At 43.5% G+C, this 19,794-nt stretch overlaps 2 protein-coding genes across 2 annotated transcripts in view; one reads left to right on the top strand and one right to left on the bottom strand.

Annotated features, from left to right (window-relative positions):
• LOC109447853 (C-C motif chemokine 4) overlaps nucleotides 1-19,794 on the bottom strand; it is an 89,256-nt gene that overhangs the window by 17,112 nt on the left and 52,350 nt on the right. Inside the window, exons 4-7 of the mRNA XM_088802080.1 lie at nucleotides 9,084-9,208; nucleotides 5,152-5,253; nucleotides 4,889-4,943; nucleotides 1,734-1,917 (exon numbers count right to left, since the gene is read on the bottom strand). The gene's annotated coding sequence lies outside the window, so the exon portion shown is untranslated. The remainder of the gene's footprint in view (nucleotides 1-1,733; nucleotides 1,918-4,888; nucleotides 4,944-5,151; nucleotides 5,254-9,083; nucleotides 9,209-19,794) is intronic.
• On the top strand, nucleotides 579-2,764 carry LOC109447849 (C-C motif chemokine 3-like). Its single transcript, XM_019732548.3, has 3 exons — nucleotides 579-1,099; nucleotides 1,777-1,891; nucleotides 2,313-2,764. Exons 1-3 carry the CDS (start codon nucleotides 1,024-1,026, stop codon nucleotides 2,401-2,403), a joined length of 282 nt encoding a protein of 93 aa, XP_019588107.2. The 5' UTR covers nucleotides 579-1,023; the 3' UTR covers nucleotides 2,404-2,764.

Raw genomic sequence — 19,794 nt, 5'->3', positions numbered from 1 at the left:
ACACACATATATATGGCTACAATATTTGTCATATATGTGTGTATACATATATACATATATATATATTTGCACAATTCTTCATCTTGTACAATTTGTACAATTTTTCATCTTACATTTTTACAACTGATATTTTTATTATATTTAGCTCCTTCAGTTTAAAGGCCTAATAATAAGCAAGCCAGTGCACATACCATAATTTACTTTATCGTTCCCCGATAGAGGAAAATTTAGGTTTCCTAATTTTAGAGCTAAAGTGATGCTGGGTTATGTTTGAAGATGCCTCCATATTTGGGTTTCTTCCTTTAGAACTCTCCCCTAGAAATGTGCCCTTTAGATTAATGGGTATAAATATTTTTAGGCTCCTGACATATTAATACCCACATCAAATGCATCTTTATGATCCTCAACTGGTGCTTAACCCGGTGACTATTTGACCAATGGACAAATGACAGAACCGTGACCTCATGCTTCCTAGTCCTCTAGCCGGGATTCTTTAATTCAGCTTCTTGCCTCCAAGAAAGGCTGTGGCATCATAGCATGTACCACATCCGTGTGGTGAGAGCAGCTGAAGAAGCACAGCAGTTTCAGCTCTGTGGAAAGGACGGGGCTGGAGAGTTCACCTATAGATCAGTTTCTGTGGAAAGGGACCAGCTAAGAATAGCCCTGGGGCGACACATACTCTTCTCTCATCCTCTTCTCGGGGGAAACAATTTCCTCACAAAAAACCAGAACAACTCATGAGTTGTGGGCTGAAACTTATAGCTCAGAGAAGCTATTCTTAGATATCCTGAACTCCTGTGGTCTCCTGGGACCCTGAGTTGCACAACACTCAGCGTGACAACACCGCTATGCTTAAAAATTTCCCTCTTCACCCCCAGATTCCATTTCCCCATTATCGGCGGGGCTGCATATAAAGGGCAGAGGAGATGGCTGTGCACTCCAGAAGGGCGCAGCCAGCAGTGAGTGCCCACTCCCGTCTCTGTTCTCCTGCTACTCGAGCCCACGCTCCCTCTGCTCAGCAGCATGAAGGTTCCCGGGGCTGCCCTTGCCGTCCTTCTCTGCACCATGGCCCTGTGCAGCCAGGTCTTCTCTGTACCACGTGAGTCTATTGTTGCAGTTGGTGTCCCCCCTCTCTGGCCACGGTCAGACCACATCTATCTTTTCTTGTGGTCTTGAGAGCCCCCAAGACAAAATAGAGACCTTCTTAAAGGGTTACAAAACAGCTTTGCTTTTTCCGCAAGGCTTTTATTTTCATCTTATAAGGGGTTCTGAACTAACCTCGTCCCCATATCTGGGTAGAGTAGGAGAATAACAGTGCCATTTTATGGGTGGCAAAATAGGGACCTAAGGAAATGAGTGTGCACGAGGCAGAATCCAAGTCTGGTTACTTCCCACTGGTGTCATTCTTCTACTAATTTACTTTAGGTCCCCCCAAGAGCGCTGTCCCTTGGATATCTTAGGAGAGATATCTTTTGCTGGGGTATGGCTTCTTGAACCAGACAAAATTTCCTGAAGGGAGATGAGATAAGAGAACAGTCTGCTTGGATGTCTGGCTCACAAAGAGAAAGACAGAGCCCACAACAAAGAGTCCAAGAGAAAAAAGGACACAGACAGAAACAAGGACAGAGATAGGGATATTTCTAGGCAAAAATGCCCCATGACTTCTAGTGACCTTGTCTCCCAGCCGACGCCCTGAACACTCATTCTCCCAGGGATTAGGTCTCAGATCTTACCTTTTCTTCTTGACTCAGGCTCATTCTGTCCCTTCCTCTACAGTTGCTGCTGACACCCCGACCGCGTGCTGCTTCTCCTATATTGCCCGGCAGTTTCCACGCAAATTCATAGCCGACTATTATGAGACCAGCAGCCAGTGCTCCAAGCCCGGTGTCATGTAAGTGTCAGTCTTCCCGCCCACCTCTGGGGAGATAGAGAGGGTGTGGGGTGGAGGCAGTGCCCAAGGGCACAGACGGGCCAGGGGTGCCATCCTGGAAAGGCCCCATCCTCCAGGACATCCTATTGAGTATGCAGGACCCAGGTCTCTGAGGTGTGACCTGATCTGGCCAGGGGCTTGCAGAGCCAAGGAGGGCTGGCCCAGCGCAGAGGGAAGGGAGGGGAAGAAGGAGACAGCAGGATCCTCTGAGGGGTCCCCTGAGTCAGTGAGAGCAACTCTCTGCATTGAGATAGGCAGAGGGTCCCTGAGAGAGTGGGCTGGCCCTGGGATGTCTGGGGCAGAGAAGGAGGGAGGGGTCATGGAGGGCCCAGGGTTCCCCTGCTGCATTCCTCAGTGTGTAAGCCTTCCACCTTCTCCACAGATTCCAAACCAAAAGACAGCGGCAGGTCTGTGCCGACCCCAGGGAGGCCTGGGTCCAGGAATACATCACTGACCTGAAACGAAACGCCTGAGTGCCCTGGACACTTTGAGGAACCCAGTCACCTTGGTGGGCCAATGGGGAGCAGGGGCCTGGGTCTTGGCAACACCCTGTAACCTCCACAGCTACCTCTCTTGTGGGCTTGTTGCCAAACGCCCATACTCTGGGATTCTTCCTAACTTAAAATTTAATTTATTTATGTTATTTAATTTTCATAATTTATTTTAAATGTCACACTGTATTTGGGACTGTTTGCTCCAAGAGGTCTCAGGATTCCTTTTTCACCACCCCTCCCCTTCTCCTTCACTTGCACTGTGATTCAGTGACTGTCATAAGCTTATTCTAGGCAGAGGTGGTGCCAAAGCCACCAGACTGAGAAATATGTATTGAATGTTTCTATTCGGTGCTGTGTTCAGCCCAGAGAAATAATAAAGATGCTATTTTAAAAAAGTAAACTGGCATTGAGTTTGGTTTTGTTTATATACCAAATCAGAATCACTAGCTAATATGAAAGACAGTTTGGGGGATATAATCAATAACATCGTAAAGCTTTTGGTAGGGTGTCAGATGAGCACTTGTCTTATGAGGGAGACCCCTTCATGGACGGTATAGATGCCTGACCACTGCACTGTACACCTGAAGCTGAAGCTGAATAATATAGAATGTCAACCATAATGTTATATACATATATATATATATATACACACATACACACACACACATATGTATATAATCACAGGACATGGAGTACAGCATAGGGAATAGAATCAATGGAATTGTAACAGTTATATATGATGTCATAGGGGTAGTAGATTGGGGGAGGGGTTATCACTTTGTGAGAGATATAAATATCTAACTATTACATTGTTTTGTACACCTGAAACTAATTAAAAAACAAAAAAGAAGCACTGGTTGAAAGAAACAAGAGGCAAAGAATAGGAAGATGTGAAATGGAGAGAAATTGGGAGAAATGGAAGGGGGGCCACCACATAGTTACTCTGCTTTACACTACAGCCACATTTCCGGAACATTGAAATTATGAATATTTTTAATCAAATCCTGATGTACATGCTCTAGGAAAATTCACTACTAGAATGGATAACATTGAGAACCATACTCGTAGTACATATTTATGATAAATCAAGCTTTCTTAATAATAATTATTAACATATTGACACTTACTCTAAGCTGAGTGCTTTTTATGCAGTGGCCACTTGATCCTCACAATGAAACAGTATAGCTTAAGTACTATTAATATCCTCATTTGACAGAAGAGTAAACTGGGGCTGGGGCTCAGAGAGGTTAAGTAACTTAGCCAAGATCACACAGCAAGTAAATGATACAATTAAGTTCTAGACTTTGATATAACTATACATTATGCTCTTAACTGCTAGCCAAGTTATTTCCCAAAATGCAATCCATCTACACACAAATCACAAGCAATGATCAGAATTAGATGTGAACCTGAAATTGATATTTGTACCAAGCTTATCAGATTTTCCACATACATGTTAACAGCTAAGAACTACTGAAAGAGTCAATAGGATTTGCCATTCTTTTCCAAATGTGGTGCATGTCTGCTTATGGTAACAGGTGTATTGTACATTATTTTCCTTGAATCCAGGCTCCACAAAATAAATGGCTGGTGTTCAAGGGAAAGACAACCAGCCTACGTGTGGAATAGGATTATATTTACAGGTTTACTGAGAAAGCTGTTATTTATTAGACAGATTGCCTGTGTTACAGTTTAACTACAAGAAATGTACGCTGAGCTAGAGTCCTTTTTGCCAAAGAAGGAGAAATTTAAAAGACTTGTGTGAAAAACCAAACTTTTTATAAGTCATGATTATTTCATTTTGATTAAATTAATCTAATTTTTATATCCAAAATTAGTTGAGAATTGTAGTGCTCAAACTCTTTACAGTACAATTAAACACTCCTAGTGAACAAACATTAAGATATCCATACGATTTGGCCTAGGTATCGTTTGCCCTGATTCCATTTCTAGGAATCTATTTTGTAGCAACAATGCCAAAGAACAGGAATATATAGGCACAAGGATATTCTTCGCAGCATGATTTTTAAATGGCAAACAAATGGAAACAACCATCAATAAAAGATTAAATCATAGAGGATTGAGCTGCCCACCAATGGAATATTCCGCAGTCAGTAAAAAGGTTAATACATCTATGTCTATGGAAAGTGTCCATAATATTATATGCAAAAGGTATATCTGTTTACATCTAGTTTATGCTTATATACTCTACATGTATGCTACAGAACTATATGTATAAAATATTATTTTTGTTTTTATTTTTAAAGCAACATACATATATATATTTGCAAAGGTAAATATTTGGAAAGATACATATCAAATAGCTAACTGCGGTTTCTTAGAGCAAATGGTATTAATATATTTTGTTAATGGGTACTTATCCTTTTTATTTTCTGCTCTTCTTTTTCATTTTGACTTATTTTTCAGTGAGTATGTATTGCTTGCCTCTCAGGTCTTATCTTACCTTATCTCTGGATGGGTGATATTCTACCCGTCGGAATCATTTTCTGATTGGGATTCTGAGTTGACAGAAAGAAGACAGAGTTCAGCTTGGCCAGTCTTGAAGCCATAATGGCTTTTATATAATGAGGGCAGTGCAACAAACAAGTCCTTTTGCCCAAAGCTTTCATATCTCAAACACGCACACACAAATCTCCTCCCAGGCAACATTTTGTATTCCCCTTCCATTAGGAATGTCCCATTCCCTACCACCATTACCATCCACACCTGTGATAAGTGGAGGCACTGTCAGGAGAATGGAAGGAATAGCCTTTGTCTCCAGAGCAGCAGTGAGGTGTCCCCATTTCTTCTCTTTTGGCTTCCAACATCCTGGGAAAAACAAAACCTGCTCATTTACATTCACCTGTTTCCCAAGGTCCAGCAACCCCAAACCAAATGAGAAGCTTAACCAGCTCAACTCCCCAAGTACAAGTGTTGTGAACAGAGTAATGGAACAAAGACTCCTCTGAGAGAAAAGGGAGAATGGGGATCGCATTGTTAACCAGTTTATAGGGCCTTCCAGAGTCTGAGACATGCCTGAGGTCCTGGTCAGCCTCTCTGGTTGGCCCCCCTGGAGACTGTCCTCTGTGGACACATATGTGTGCTGGGCAAGAGCCCTTTTTGGGGGGCTGTCTACCTCCTGTCCATGTGAGCTAGGAGCCTGGGGTTTGCCTTAGGTGTTGAGCAATCAATGGCCATTTGGGTCTTGTGGTTTCCTTGGCAATGAGAAGTCTTCTAATAATAGCAGGCTTCTGATCTTTGCTTCTGATCAATTCCATGGGCTAGACAACCAGAAGCAGAGCACTTGTCCAGTCCTACATCTTGCATTTTAACTGGGGTTGGGAATGTGCGCTTCCTAGCACAGGCCTCCATGCTAGTCACCCCAACATCCCCACCTCCTAGCCCTCTGGGGAGAGACCGCTGCCTCCATTTCGGCCCCTGCAGAGGTGGGACAATGTGGGGAAGTGATAAATATTTGAGCCCAATAAAAAGCCATTTCTCCCAGCACTTAGATTTGACAGGACAAGGAGCTGATTGTCCACTTTACGTAAGAAAGACACATATTTCATAGGAGAGGGTGGGGGGTGGGGGAGTTAGGGCCACAGTTGGACCCCAGGCTTCTCTCCTATTAAGTCTCACACCTTCCTGCCTCTACTCGCACTAACGTTTAGCTTGGAGTAAACATTTCTGCATTTGCAGCCCTTCTAGATTCCAGATTACTGGTGACAGTTGACAAGTTGGAAAGGCTTTTCTTAGCAAAGCTGGTTTTGTTCCTCTTCTGGTTTCAGATGAGCCCATTTCAAAGCAGTCTAAACTCTTTCTTAAGGACCTTACTCATGGATGCAAGAAGTAGCTGTTGTATTCCGACCTTCAGAATCTTACCTATCAAATTCCTCAATGTTGCAGCCTTAGTATTTGGCACAGGACCTTAACACTGACACCCGACAGACCGCAGTTTATCCAACAGTGGCAATACCACATTAGAGCAGTTCTCAAAAGGTGGTGCCCAGACCACAGCAAGAGCAACACCTGGGAACTCATTAGAAATGCAAATTCCAAGCCCTCCTCCCCTCTTTAGAAGGTGTGGCAGAGCCACTTGTGTTTTAACAAACCTCCAGGTAATTCCCATGCACAGCAAACTTTAAAAACCCCTTCCATTTAATAAGGTCCTCACCAAATTCCCTCCGACTTTTTCAGTTCAACCAATCCCACACTTCAGTCAGGGACTGTTGCTTTTAACAGACCCCGTATCTCTGCACAGATACAGGACTCTGTATTTCTCAGGATGCTGGTAGTTTCAAGGAGGAAAAGAAGCAGCAAACAAACCTAACTCAAAGAGGCTTGACTAAATGATCCTTGTCGCCCCCAAGACGGAAGGGTGCATGGTGGCTCTTGCTCCAGACAAGGCTGGATGAGGCAGGCAGCCCTGTGATACCCCCACGCGTCCTAGTTTCTTCTCTTTCTGATCCCCCTCCCAGGTGAGAGTCCCAGGATAGCTGCCAGTACCTTTCAGTGTTACATGAATCCTTGTTCATTTTCTTCAGGGAAGAGAGGGACTGTGTCCCCTTTGAGAAAAAAATCACTAGGTTCTTTTAGATTTGACAGACTTAGGTCAGAAACCCAATTCATAACCAATTGCTATAGCTATGGGGATAGGTTTCATTGACTTTTTTAAGCTAATTAAAGCACATTCCTGGATTGTGGGTTGGATGAATTTCACATAAAGTCTGAAAATTATGGGGAAGAGTGGCTTCCCAAAGGAACTATGGGTTTCTGGCATCAGGAAGGAATGTAGAATAAATGCTGGTCAGGAAAAACACGTTTTCCTTATACTGTGTTTGTCTTTTTCCTGTGGATTTCTTTTTCTTGCTATAAGGACACTGACACTTTGTATGTGATGGACATTTCTTCTCCTTTGCTCTCTAGATTAGAAACAATCTTCCACCTTCCTGAATTACTTTATTTTTAAGAAGGTGCTGACTTGTGTATTTCCTGTTGCCCTATAAATGACTATTGCCCAAATCTGAGGTTAAAAAGCCATTAAGCTCCTTGTGGTGCCAAGGTAACCACCAGGAAATGAAACTACATGTCTGCTCCAGGACATATACAGTAGGGTGGAACGGGGCCTGCCACAAGCACCGCCTACCTTGCTTCGTATCAGCAGAAGACAGGGGACAGGGAAAATAAAAGAACTCTCAGACTAATGAGTCATCATTACTGAAATTGCCAGTATTGAAGAAGAGAGAGACGTCCTTTAATATTAGATGACCAAAGGGGTAGATGACAGGGGATACCTCCTACTTGCTTTGCTGCTTCTATTTTCCTTCTTTCCGGGGAACAGCATCCACAAAAAATATTATATGGAATTGACCACATCTGCAGACACTGGGTGGGTCCTGATGAAAATAAGCCGACTTGTGTCTTGGGTTTTTTTAAACTTATCATCATAACCTAAGCATTTCCCATGTCATTACATTGTTTGTAAAGGCTCCCTAATAGCCAACCCACTGCTGATGCCATAATTTTCTTCGCCATTTCTGTATTGTGGATGATTTCAATTGAATCCAATATTAAATTGCTATCAATGTGCAGGGGACCAAATATTCTTATGCCTACACATTTTCTTTCATATTTAAAGTTACTTACATAGGAAATAGATTCCTAAACATGGGTTATCTTGGTCAAAGGCTAAGAGCATCTCAAGATTCCTCATACACATTAGTACCTGCATCTAACACATCTTTATGCCCTTTGCTTTGTGCCGATGGGGGCCCTCGATGAATCTTGAATGACAGGGTGTTTGAAAGGTTGCCTCCGCGCTCATGGCTTCTGAAGCCCAGGCTTTGCTCATATAGCTCTTTCCACCTGGGTGCAGTTTGAGTTGGGTTGTGTGACTCATGTCATCGTTCCATATGTAACAACTACACGGTTAGAACAGCTGTGGAATAACAGAGATGTTTCTGTTCTGCTGGGGGAAACTATGACTAGAGAGCTTGAGTAAGAAGCAACCAGCTAAGTGTTATCCCAGGTGACACCAGCTTCTCACCTCCTCTCGTTGTGGAAACCACTTCCCCATAAATAGCCCCAGTCAAGTGAGTACTTGGAACTTTTCTTGCAAATACCATGAGCCCTGTGGTTACCCAAGACCCCTCTTGCATGTACAAGTCAACAGGCACCCCTATGCTTAAAAATTCCCTTATCATCACCCCGTTTCCATCTCCCCACGGTCCAGGGCTTCCCTGTTAAGAGCAGGGGACACAGCTTGGACCCCAGAAGGAGGCTGGCTTTAGTGAGTCTTGCACCCTCACTGTCCTCCTCACCATGGCCCTCGGTTCCCAGGCCTCGTCTCATGAGTGTCCTCCCACTGCCATTTGCTGTTGTCCCTCCTCTTTGGCTAAGGTCAGATCATATCACCAAAGTCCAGAGGCATTCAAGTGAAATTGAGAACTTCCCGAGGGGTTTTCAAAATTCCCTGGGCTATATGTTCAGGGGGCTTTTTTTTCCAAAGGAGCTTGACCTTTTTACTCTATATACCGGGAAGGCAGGGTAGGGGCCTGTTCTATTGGGGGGATGGGAAAATCGAGTGGGTTTTCAGCAAGAGACAGAATCCACTTTCACTTGCTTCTCAGGGATCAGCTGAGTAATACACGTAAACTCACGTCAGTTCCCCCTTATAGGTGATTTTCAGAGACAGTCTCTTGCTGGAAAAATCTCTTCTTAGACCAGATTCAGTTTCCCAAATAGAACTGGAACAAGAGGCAGACGGTTCAATTAGCTGCATTCCCTGCAGAAAGAGATAGAGACCAAAACTAAGATTAAGCAAAAATAAGAGATAGAGGAAGCAGTCCAAGATGGTGATGTAAAAAGATCCTGAATTTACCTCCTCCCGCAGGCACACCAGATCTACAACTACATGTGGAACAATGTCCCCTGAAGAAGGCCTGAAAAATAGCTGAGCAGCTGTTCACATCAGCAAATGAGAAAAGGGCCACACTGAGGAGGGTAGGAGAGGCTGAGACGCAGCTCCACAATCAGGAGGGAGCTCACAAACCCAGAGCTTCTCCCTGAGGCGTGAAAGGTTCGTGTCTCACATCAGGCACCCAGCTTTTAAGACCTGCACCTGAGAGACAAGCTCCCCAAACACCTGGCTTTGAAAAACAACGGGCTGCATCCAAGAGACCCAAAGGCCTGTGAGGCACCAGAAAGCATGCAGACTCACTCACCCCAGGGCCCAGCACAGAAGCAGCCTTTTGAAAAGAGCCCCAATTTTACATCAAAGAGATTCATCTGCTCATCTTAGAGCACTGGCCTGAGGGGCTGGGCCTGCTGGGATACTCTCGTTGGGACAGAGACACTGGTGGGTACCATTTTCACACTCTCCCTCTGCCTTACTAAAGCTGGCAGGTGACGTTTTTGTTTTTTGTGTTTTTTCTCTCTCTCTTTTTTTTTTTTTTCTATTCTAGACTTTTTTTCTCACAGTAGGTGCCATCTTTACCCTCCAACCGGCGGGCACCATCTTTATTCTCTCCCTCTGCCACGCTCCACAGCACAAGTATCTCCCAGAGGAGCACTTTTACTAACATGTGTGCCCAGGATTTTTGCAGCTGCCACCCAGGGGCTGCCCCTTAAACACCTGGCTCTAGTGGCCGGGGGTGGGGAGGGGGGGGCTTGAGTTTTTGTGTCCCATGGGACTGTAACAATCAGAGACTGTAACAATGGGGACAGCTGGCCACCACTCCCAGGGCACCGCACAAACAGCAGACTGAAATACACTCAGTCTCTCTATGACAGAGGCCTATTTGCCTACCATGATGCTTTAGCGTGAGGGGCAGGCTTCAGGTCTGGCACACATCTAGAAGCTATAGGTACTCTCAGGGAATGTAGGCCATCTTTGCACTCTCCCTCTACCTGACTGATTATCTCCAGGAAGGAGCTTATACACCCATCTGGAGCCCCAATTTATGTGACTATCACCCCCTGGGACACCTCCAGATCACCTGGTCTGGTAGCCAGCAGTTCTTACGCTTGAGGTCCCACTGGACTGTGTATATTTGCATTATTTAAAAGCTGCTGTCTGAGGGTTTGGCTTCCAGTCAGCCTGAACCTCAGTGCTGAGAAATTTACCCCTTTCGCACACCCTGAACAACTGACACGTGGGATATAAAACTGAAAGCAACAAAGGAACAAGACGAACAAACAAAGAAACAAAAACCGATAGACATAGACAATAGTTTAGTGGTTACCAGAGGGTGGGGGGAAGGTGGTAGATGAGGGTAAAAGGGATCAAATATATGGTGATGAAAGGAGAACTGACTCTGGGTGGTGAACACACAATGTGATATATAGATGATGTATTACAGAATTGTACACCTGAAATCTATGTAACTTTACTAACCACTGTCACCCCAATCAACTTAAAAATAAATAAATAAATAAATAAATAAATAAATAAATAAATAAAAGTAAAAATAAATCAATAAAAATAAATCAGGCTGCTTAGACACCCTCCACAGCCCCTCCAATCATACAGTGGTTGACACATACTGGGTGTGGAGGTGAGTGGTTATGTTTAACTTTTTCTAGGGGAAATTGTTCCAAAACCATCAACCAACAAATATTTATAGAATGTTATTTACAATTTCTGTGTTCAGCTGTGTGAAATAATAGAATTTTTAAAAAGTAAACTAGTCTTAAAGTTTTTGTTTTATCAAAATATCTGATTTTATAGAATCACCAATAGTGATTCTATTGGTTTTGTTTTTGTGAAACAGTCAGGCTCTCTGGTTGGAAAATAATGATGGGGGACAAAGAGTAGGAAAATCTAAAGAGGGGAAGTCAGCAGAAAGGAAGTGACAATAATACCTGTGTCTACATATCCCTGGAAGTTAAAAACAAAACATTGTTTTACAAAATAATGATCCTATAGAATATTATATACCTAGTGTATAATGTATGTGTACTAGGTAAATTCATTCTGGATAAATATTCATGCATTTAAGTTAATTTTCTCATAAATCGAGCTTTCTTAAGAATTATGCAGTGTCCTTTAAATCCTAACAGTTTCACCAAGGACCATGTGTGTTACTCGCCCCATTTGGTAGGAGAGGAAATACTGGCTCAGAGAGTTGAAACAACTTTCACACTGTCATGCAGCTGATAAGTAATATAACAAGATGCAATCCTATGCTATTGTTTTTTCAGAGCACCCTAGGATGGTTGTTTAAAATGCTCACAATAGAATCTCTTGGGTTTGGATCTGGGGATCTAGATTTTGACCAAACCATCATGTGATTTCCATGTTGACAGAACACCAAAAACCACCGAATTAATCAATAAAGATGTACCACTCTTTTCTTAATAAAGTGCACATGGTAACTTCTTGATGAGCCCTACTTCGTTTTATTTTAAACTATTATTTAGTATCAAAAAGTAGAATTTTGGTAGTCAGGGTTTCTGAAGAGCAATGACATGGTTTCTAGCAAATTGTAAAATATACATATTCCTCAATCTTATTTCTAGGAATCTATTTTGAGACACTCTATCTAAAGACACAGAGGTATACGGATGTGCTCTGTGGCCCTGTTTGTAACAGCAATGAAAAAGAAACAAATTCATCAAAAGAGGAATAGTTTGAAACATCATAGTATAGTCACATAATAAATATGAAACCACTGAACAGGATGAAGTACATATAGATGTACTGAGTTGAAAAGATATAGATGATACTAATGTAAAACTATGTATGTAGAATATACATTGTTTGTGTATCGATAATCATATAAATATAAATATTATCACATATTTGTTTCAGAATACATATAATAATATTTGCTTTGGTAAGTACTATATATATTTACATAAACATAAGATATTTGATGTGATACAGCTCAACCTGTTACATGTGATTTCCTCTGGCAAGAAATGGAGATCTCCATATTTCACTTTCCATTCTTTGTCCTTTGATTTTTATACATATGATTAAGTTATTTTTTAATTCCAAAGACAAGATTTTAAAAGTTGGGAGCCTACTCTACAAACTTTCTCCTTGTTAGCTCTCCTTATTCTCACCTCATCCTCCTACAACCCACTCCCAACTATGATACGTGGTATCCCAGATATTTGAACCACTTGCTCAAGATCTGCCCACCTGAGGGAATGAGTCTTTTAGATTTCATTCTGACTCAAAGAACTTTTGGATGTTCATTAATGTCATGTTACCCACTGTATCAAGAGATCAAGGCCACAAACATATCCTGTCTAGCTCCAAGGGGTACATTTTGACTCAGGATTCTCTCTCTCTCTCTCTCTCTCTCTCTCTCTCTCTCTCTCTCTCTCTCTCTTTCTACACACACACAACACACACACACAAAACACAGGGCTTGTCTCATGCAACATTGTATAATTCCTTCCCATTTTGATCTCAAAATATTCCTCCTCTGCCCAACACTATAGCAAACCCCCCATGACAAGTGTGGGGCATTATTAGGCGTGATGACAGGAGTAACCTCTGCCCTTGGTGAAGCCATAGTTTCGCCTTTTCTTCTTCTGGGCTCTTAACATCTGATGACTTACACACCTGGCCCATGAACTTGGAAATGTTTCCCAATAGATATTGGCACATGAATTAATGTAGTCTACATCTTGACAGCATGAATATTTAATGTGTAGGATTAATACTAAAGTGACACACATCTTACAATAATCAGACGGAAAGGAAAAGCAAAAGCAAAAGATTCTCATCGACTGCAAGCTCACATTGTTGGGCCTCTTTCATTGATAAGCCTCCTGTTTGAGAGTTAGTGGCAGGAAAGTTTGTGCTCACTAAATTATTGTGTGTATGTTTCACTCCACTGCAGAAAGATTGGGCTCATGTGACTAATTCTGGTCAATAGATAAACAGAAGTGATGTGTGTCATTTCAGGGCCACGACAATTAAAAGCAGTATGCCTTTTCTATCTCCTTCTTTCTCGTTTCAGAATCATAGCTACAGGATGGAAGCGTCCTGGATTTCTGAGTCACCACTTGGAAGAGAGTTGCTCTGGGATCAGTACTACTCAAAGTATAGTTTGTGGCCCAGCAGCATCAGCGTCACCTGAGAGCTCACTAGAAAAGAAGAATTTGAGCCATATCCCAGACATACACAAGCAGAGTCTCTTTGGAAAGGCCCAGGAATCTCTGCTTAAATGAACCCTCCAGGGGATTCTGATGCAGAGTAAATTTTGACAACCAGGGGTCTAACCTATATCAGATTATGTGCCAGCAAGAAACTTTCATCTTAATCCATTGGGGGTTTGTGTGTTACCTAGGTACAGCCTATCCTATAAACATAAAATGCTGAACTTCTCTCCCACCATTGGCTTGGATAGATCCCATAACTTTCTGGTCACATTCAGTCATTAAAACTTGTTCAGTTTAAAACTCCAATCTCAAATTTAATCTCAGCTGCTCCTCTCCCACCCTCTACAGCTCCTGCCAGTGCAACACAGGCTCAGAGGTATTGGAAGGTGATGAGGCTTTAGTTTGGTTCTGGATACCTCTCCACCCCCATACTCTCTTTTCAAGGTCTCTCTCTTCTGGTATTGCAGGGAGGAGGTGGTCCATGTAGGGTGATGTGGAGTGAAAGTATATGAAGAGGAAGGAGAGTGACCAGCCCAGCCTAGTGGGTTCCACCTTTGTGGAGGAGAGGTCATTGCTTCTCCTCCTCTTGAAGCCTAGAGAAGAGGGCTCGAGAGGGTAACTTGTAAAGCCTGGAAGTGTCTGCAAGCAAAGCGACTCACTCTACAGTTGGATGTCCTAGGATGAAGGACAAATTGAAGGGAGATCAGAAATTCAGAGAGAAACGTGGTTTATGGTAATACTTAAAGATCACTGGATCAAGCTTTGCCTGAAGCTAATGTTCCTTCGTGAAGTTTCTGTTATGTGAACTAACAAGTTCCCTGAATTGTTTCAGCTGGATTGCACCAGCTTTTTTGATACAGTAACTCAAACCAACAGAATGCAGTGGAATTGGCTGAGGGCAGGAGCTGAGGTCGAAGTCAGCGAGGACACCTCCAGCCAGCACCACAGCTGGTTACCCCCATGGCCTGTTATAGTCTTACCAAGGCCATCTGCCTACCAAGGTTACATCAGAAAGGAAAATTCAAGATCTTGGAGACTGATGACTTCTTGCATATATCAGTAAAGCCCACTGAGAAAGAGATTAACTTACTTTGAAGTCAGCTCCTCTGATAGAAGAAAAGGGAAAAAAATGTTTAAGAGAGGCCCTTCCTGCTCATTGCCTGCAAACCAAGCTGATTGAGAATCAGTGCTCCGGAAAAGTAGAATTCTCCACTCCCAGCCAATGTTAGTATAAGCAGAAAAGGGGAAGTGGGAGACTAGGAAAAACAAAAAAAGTGGGGTTCGGGGGTCCATAAATAGCCTGATATGCCCCCTTCTCAGACCTTTCCTATGAAGATGACCAGGCTGTCAGCCACCTGGCTAGTAGGAGGCAGTCCTTGCTAGACTGCAAGCAGAATTTGCTAGATTATCATTAATGGAAGTACGTCACACAGAATCCAGCACTCAGTAAGCCCTCAACAAATGCTAGCCATCATTCTAAGGACAGCTTCATATGTGAAAATGAACTTGTGTGCACAAATATGCACAGAATGTACCACCTTGGTATTCACAATTCCTAGACAATATCCATTATGATTTGGTTGTAAATAATATGTCCGTTTCAACTTTCCAGGAAAGAATCTCCAGGGCAACGTTCCGTGTCGCTGTACCAGTACCTCATCCCTTTCTTGTGGTGTCTTCCCCTTTTCATATTTCCCTACTCTTCCCTTCAGTATTTCCCTCAACCTGTGATTCTGTTCAGTTGGGAAAAGAAAACCAGTAGAGTCATCGCAAGGAAAACGCTGGTTTACCATTTATATAAGTGCCTTCCACCTCTTGAAGTGCAGTGCTGGGAAAAACCATTCAATAAAGCATTTGCTATTTTATCTAGAGGATTCCATTCCTGCCAGGAGAGCACTAATCACAGTGATTGACCCACATATTGAGTGTGAGGAGAACTGAAGAGGAAGGAGGAGGGATGGTGAAGAGGATACCATGAGATGTCAGAGAAAATATTTGTTACATCCCACGATTCAACAGTAGAAATAAATGACAACCGTTAAATAAGATACATAAACTAAAATCAAGGTTAAGGAGGGCCCCGGATTATGGCGGGGGTGAGGGTGTGACTGTAGAAGAAACGGCTTCCAGAGCTCCAGGGTCGTTGTCCTGCCTCAAGTGCCTGCTCCCAAACCTACCCAGAGATGTAACACCTTCCTTGTTGCTTGTAGGCCACTCAGGCATTCAGCTCCAGGTCAGTGATGTATTCCTGGACCCAGGCCTCCCTGGGGTTGCACAGACCTGCCGCTGTCCTTTGGTTTGGAAGCTGTGGACAAGGTGGAAGGCTTACACACTGAGGAATGCAGCAGGGGAACCCTGTGCCCTCCATGACCCCTCCCTCCTTCTGTGACCCAGACATCCCAGAGACTGTCTACATACTCATAAAATTTCCTCTTAACCTTTGGGTTCACAGACCTTCCCTGTGTCTCATATGACAGTTCCCTCAGAAAGCCAACTTCCTGTTGTCACTCTTCCCCTCTCTTCCCTCTGCCCAGGGGCAGGACCCAGACCAGGTCAGAAAACATGGCAGGGGTCCTGCACTCTGATGGGTCTCAGAGGACCGAGTCACCTCCCTGTCTCTTTCCCCAGGGGTGCACAGGAAGACTGGCCCTTAGAACACGGACTGTTGGTCTCATAAGAGTCCACAAATTTGTGCAGAATCTACCAGGAGACATAAGAGAAACAGCAGGCGGTTGGTTGGCATGTCGGCGCCAACAATGATTCAGGACAGAAAGATCCTGAGTCATTGTTCAGAAGAAAAGGCAAGCCAGCTGCTCCTTGAGGGTCAGGAAGAACTGGGAGGAGACAGCACTGCTGGGGGTGGGGACGTGGGGACAAAGGGATCCAGGAGGAAGTTGGCATTTTTTGTTTTCCTTGACATTTTTATTTACGTGTCTCTCTTTCTTTCAGTGTTTCTCTTTCTCTGTTTTGGTGTTGGGTCTCTCTGTCTCTCTACAGGGAATTTAATTTTCCGAAAAAACTATTTCTTTGTTCTGTCTCTCACTGGGGAGTTCCATCTAGAATTCATGAGGCGAGCCAAGGACATACCACTGGGAGCCAGCAGAACACAGATTTTTATCTCTTGTCAAAACCCCAGTTGGGCCTCCACTTTCCCATCCATAAAATGGGGCTTACCCCCATTCTGTCTCCCAGAGCAGACAGAATTGCTAAAGCCCCCTGGGAAAGAAAATTATCCTCAGGAACTAGTAGTCTCTGAAACCCCTCAGAAGTTCTCTATTTAGAGGGTCTCAATGATCCATGTCATGGCCTAAGAGTGGGGGGACAGGGCAAAACTATAAGGGAGGACAGACTCAGAAGAGGCAGAGCAGGTCTGGGAACAGAGGGCCATGGTGAGAAGCAGGGCAGCGAGGACAGCCACGGGGAGCTCCACGATGCTGGGCAGCCGAGTGTGACCTCACGTGGTGGCCAAATACAGCTGGGACTAGGGGACATGCAGCTGCTGCCTCCTTCCGGGCTCTAAGCCATGCCTTCTCTTTAAGGCAGTTTTGAGGCATTAAAAGATGGAAACTTGGGGAGACTGACGGGAGGGATTTTAATTATGGGGTTGGTGTCATGCTGTGAATTGCATAAGCCAAGAGAGAGCTTTGGGTGACCACAAGAGCTCAAGTTATTTGCAAAAATGGTTTGGTTGCTTACTTGATAAGGAAATGGTTTCCACCGTGAGAGGAGGTGAGATGCTGGTGTGACCCTGAGACCCGGTTAGCTGGAGCCTTCTCACAAGAGCAGATCTTAGATCAAGCAATTCTCCCAAAGAGTTGAACCTTCTGATATCCACCCCAGCAGTTCCAATGGCCGACGTGGGACATAGATGATAATGCTATAGAGTCTTGAGAAGGACAACCCCGCAGAGCTGGGGAAGCCTCAGCTACTGAAGGGGCAAGATGGAGGCCGACCTTTCAGACTGTGGCTTACTCATCAGACATTCACTGAATCTCAAAATAGGTCTGTGCGGTGTAAACCTGACAATTCGCTTTTCTGGTTGTAATATAAGTGCCTGACATTAAGCTTTTGATTGCTGAGGCATCCATTTCAAAGATAGCCACCTTGAATCAACATATTGCCAGCTGCACAACTAGAAAAAAAGGAAGGCTGCCCTACCTATGAATTTCCCCTGTTACAAAGCCCTGGGTGTTTTAGATAACTGACCACTTGATTGGCCCTGTTTTTCCCTTCAATTCCACTTTGTTTCAAATTCACCAATAAAGAGTGACCCTATAAAACCTGAAGCTTCCCACCTTGATCCAATAATGGCAGAACTCCAGGTCCACATTCTATCATCTTGGAGTGTGGCCTCAGAACTTGGGAGTAATAAACCTTGTATTTTCAAAGTTCCCTAATGGTTATTGCTGAAGGGCATATTGCAATCATAATAAGGACCACAAGGGCTGGTCCAGCCACACATTGCCTCCAGTGGAGGAAATGTCTGTACGGGCTCGGCCACAAGTACTAGGACAGGCCCAGGTGAGTGCCCCCTAGGCATATCTAGCATCACTATGGATAAGGGGAGACCTACACAAAACAGCTGGTCCCTGGGTTAGCTGGGCTAACTGGGAACTAATACTATGAATGACGAGCCTCAAAATGCTTTTACCCTTTGACCAGCAAAGCACTCGGCCTGGGATCTAGCCTATGGATACAAACACAAAGATGAAGAAAGTTGTATGTGTAATGATGTTTGTCACAGCTTGTTCGAAACAATTTAAAAATGGCCTACAATTAAATAAATTGTTTTTAAACTTGTATTTATTTTAAGTGTGCTTTTCCAGGACCCATCAGCTCCAAGTCAAGTAGTTGTTTCACTCTAGTTGTGGAGGGCGCAGCTCACAGTGGCCCATGTGGGAATCGAACAGGCGACCTTGCTGTTAAGAGCACCGCGCTCTAACCAACTGAGCTAACTGGCCACCCCCAATTAAATAAATTTTGGCATATTACCTCTTGTAATAATAATTAGCCCTTAAAAACTGAGAAAGTAGGGGCCGGCCCGGTGGCTCAGGCGGTTAGAGTTCCATGCTCCTAACTCCGAAGGCTGCCGGTTTGATTCCCACATGGGCCAGTGGGCTCTCAACCACAAGGTTGACAGTTCAATTCTTCAAGTCCTGCAGGGATGGTGGGCTCTGCCCCCTGCAACTAAGATTGAACATGGCACCTTGAGCTGAGCTGCCTCCCGGATGGCTCAGTTGGTTGGAGCACATCCTCTCAACCACAGGGTTGCCAGTTCGACTCCTGCAAGGGATGGTGGGCTGTGCTCCCTGCAACTAGCAATGGCAACTGGACCTGGTGCTGAGCTGCGCCCTCCACAACTAAGACTGAAAGGACAACAACTTGACTTGGAAAAAAGTCCTGAAAGTACATACTGTTCCCCAATAAAGTCCTGTTCCCCTTCCCCAATGAAATCTTTAAAAAAAAGAAAGAAAGAAAGAAAGAAAAACTGTGAAAGTAAATAAATTTAAAAAAGGAAGTCCTCATTCCTCAAAAATCCTAGAACATTTTATTTTCTAATGGCAAAGTCAAGATAGCATTCCCAGGGTTTGGCGGGCAGTTCAATGATGTCACCAAGAACTCTTAAAATATCTCCCCTTCCCCATCATTTTCCTGGCTTTTCTTCTTTGGGCTTATCGCCTCATGGTTACAAAATGGCTGCTACTGCTCAGGCATCACATCTTCACAAAGTCTCATATACAGGCACAGGAGGAAATCTCATAGGAGTAGAGACAAAGCAATGTTACTAATGTCTTTAATTCAAATTGTTGTTTTCACATGACGTGTAATGTGAACTGCAGATCACCCCCCAGAAGTAGTAAGAGTTAATAAAATAAAGAAAAGAATAAACACTTAATTTGTTTCTGAAAGCTGGATAAACAGCAAGGCAAGTGCAAATAAGGACGTGGGAGGTTTCCCACTACAGTCTTCTTGTCTTAGGGTGGCATCTACGAATTCTGAGACATACTCTGAGTAGAACTTCTTTCCTTGAAGGTAGGAAAAATTATTACTCAAACCTAACCACTATAACATGTTGGATTTCTTTCAAGTGCATTTTTTTCTAGGCTTATTTTAGTTCTGTTTGCTTACTTCCCCTTTTTTACTTCTTTTTTTACTGTGTGTTGAGGGGGAGGGTCATTATTGTAATCACAATAGGGATGTAATTTTGTAGCTTTCTTATTTATACTTAACATTACAAAGCTTTTCTAAACC

Source organism: Rhinolophus sinicus, chromosome 12 (assembly GCF_057876585.1).
Source record: "Rhinolophus sinicus isolate RSI-liver-muscle chromosome 12, RSI-T2T, whole genome shotgun sequence".
Lineage (NCBI taxonomy): Eukaryota > Metazoa > Chordata > Mammalia > Chiroptera > Rhinolophidae > Rhinolophus > Rhinolophus sinicus.
Note: the sequence above shows the minus strand (reverse complement) of the source record. Positions and strands in the feature narration are given on the sequence as shown.

What these genes read in the sequence shown, in the direction of transcription:
- LOC109447849 (XM_019732548.3), top strand. Translation starts at nt 1,024, where the DNA reads ATGAAGGTTCCCGGGGCTGCCCTTGCCGTCCTTCTCTGCACCATGGCC. An exon ending in CCAGGTCTTCTCTGTACCAC is followed by an intron (nt 1,100 to 1,776) that starts GTGAGTCTATTG and finishes CTTCCTCTACAG; the next exon opens with TTGCTGCTGACACCCCGACC. An exon ending in TGCTCCAAGCCCGGTGTCAT is followed by an intron (nt 1,892 to 2,312) that starts GTAAGTGTCAGT and finishes CCTTCTCCACAG; the next exon opens with ATTCCAAACCAAAAGACAGC.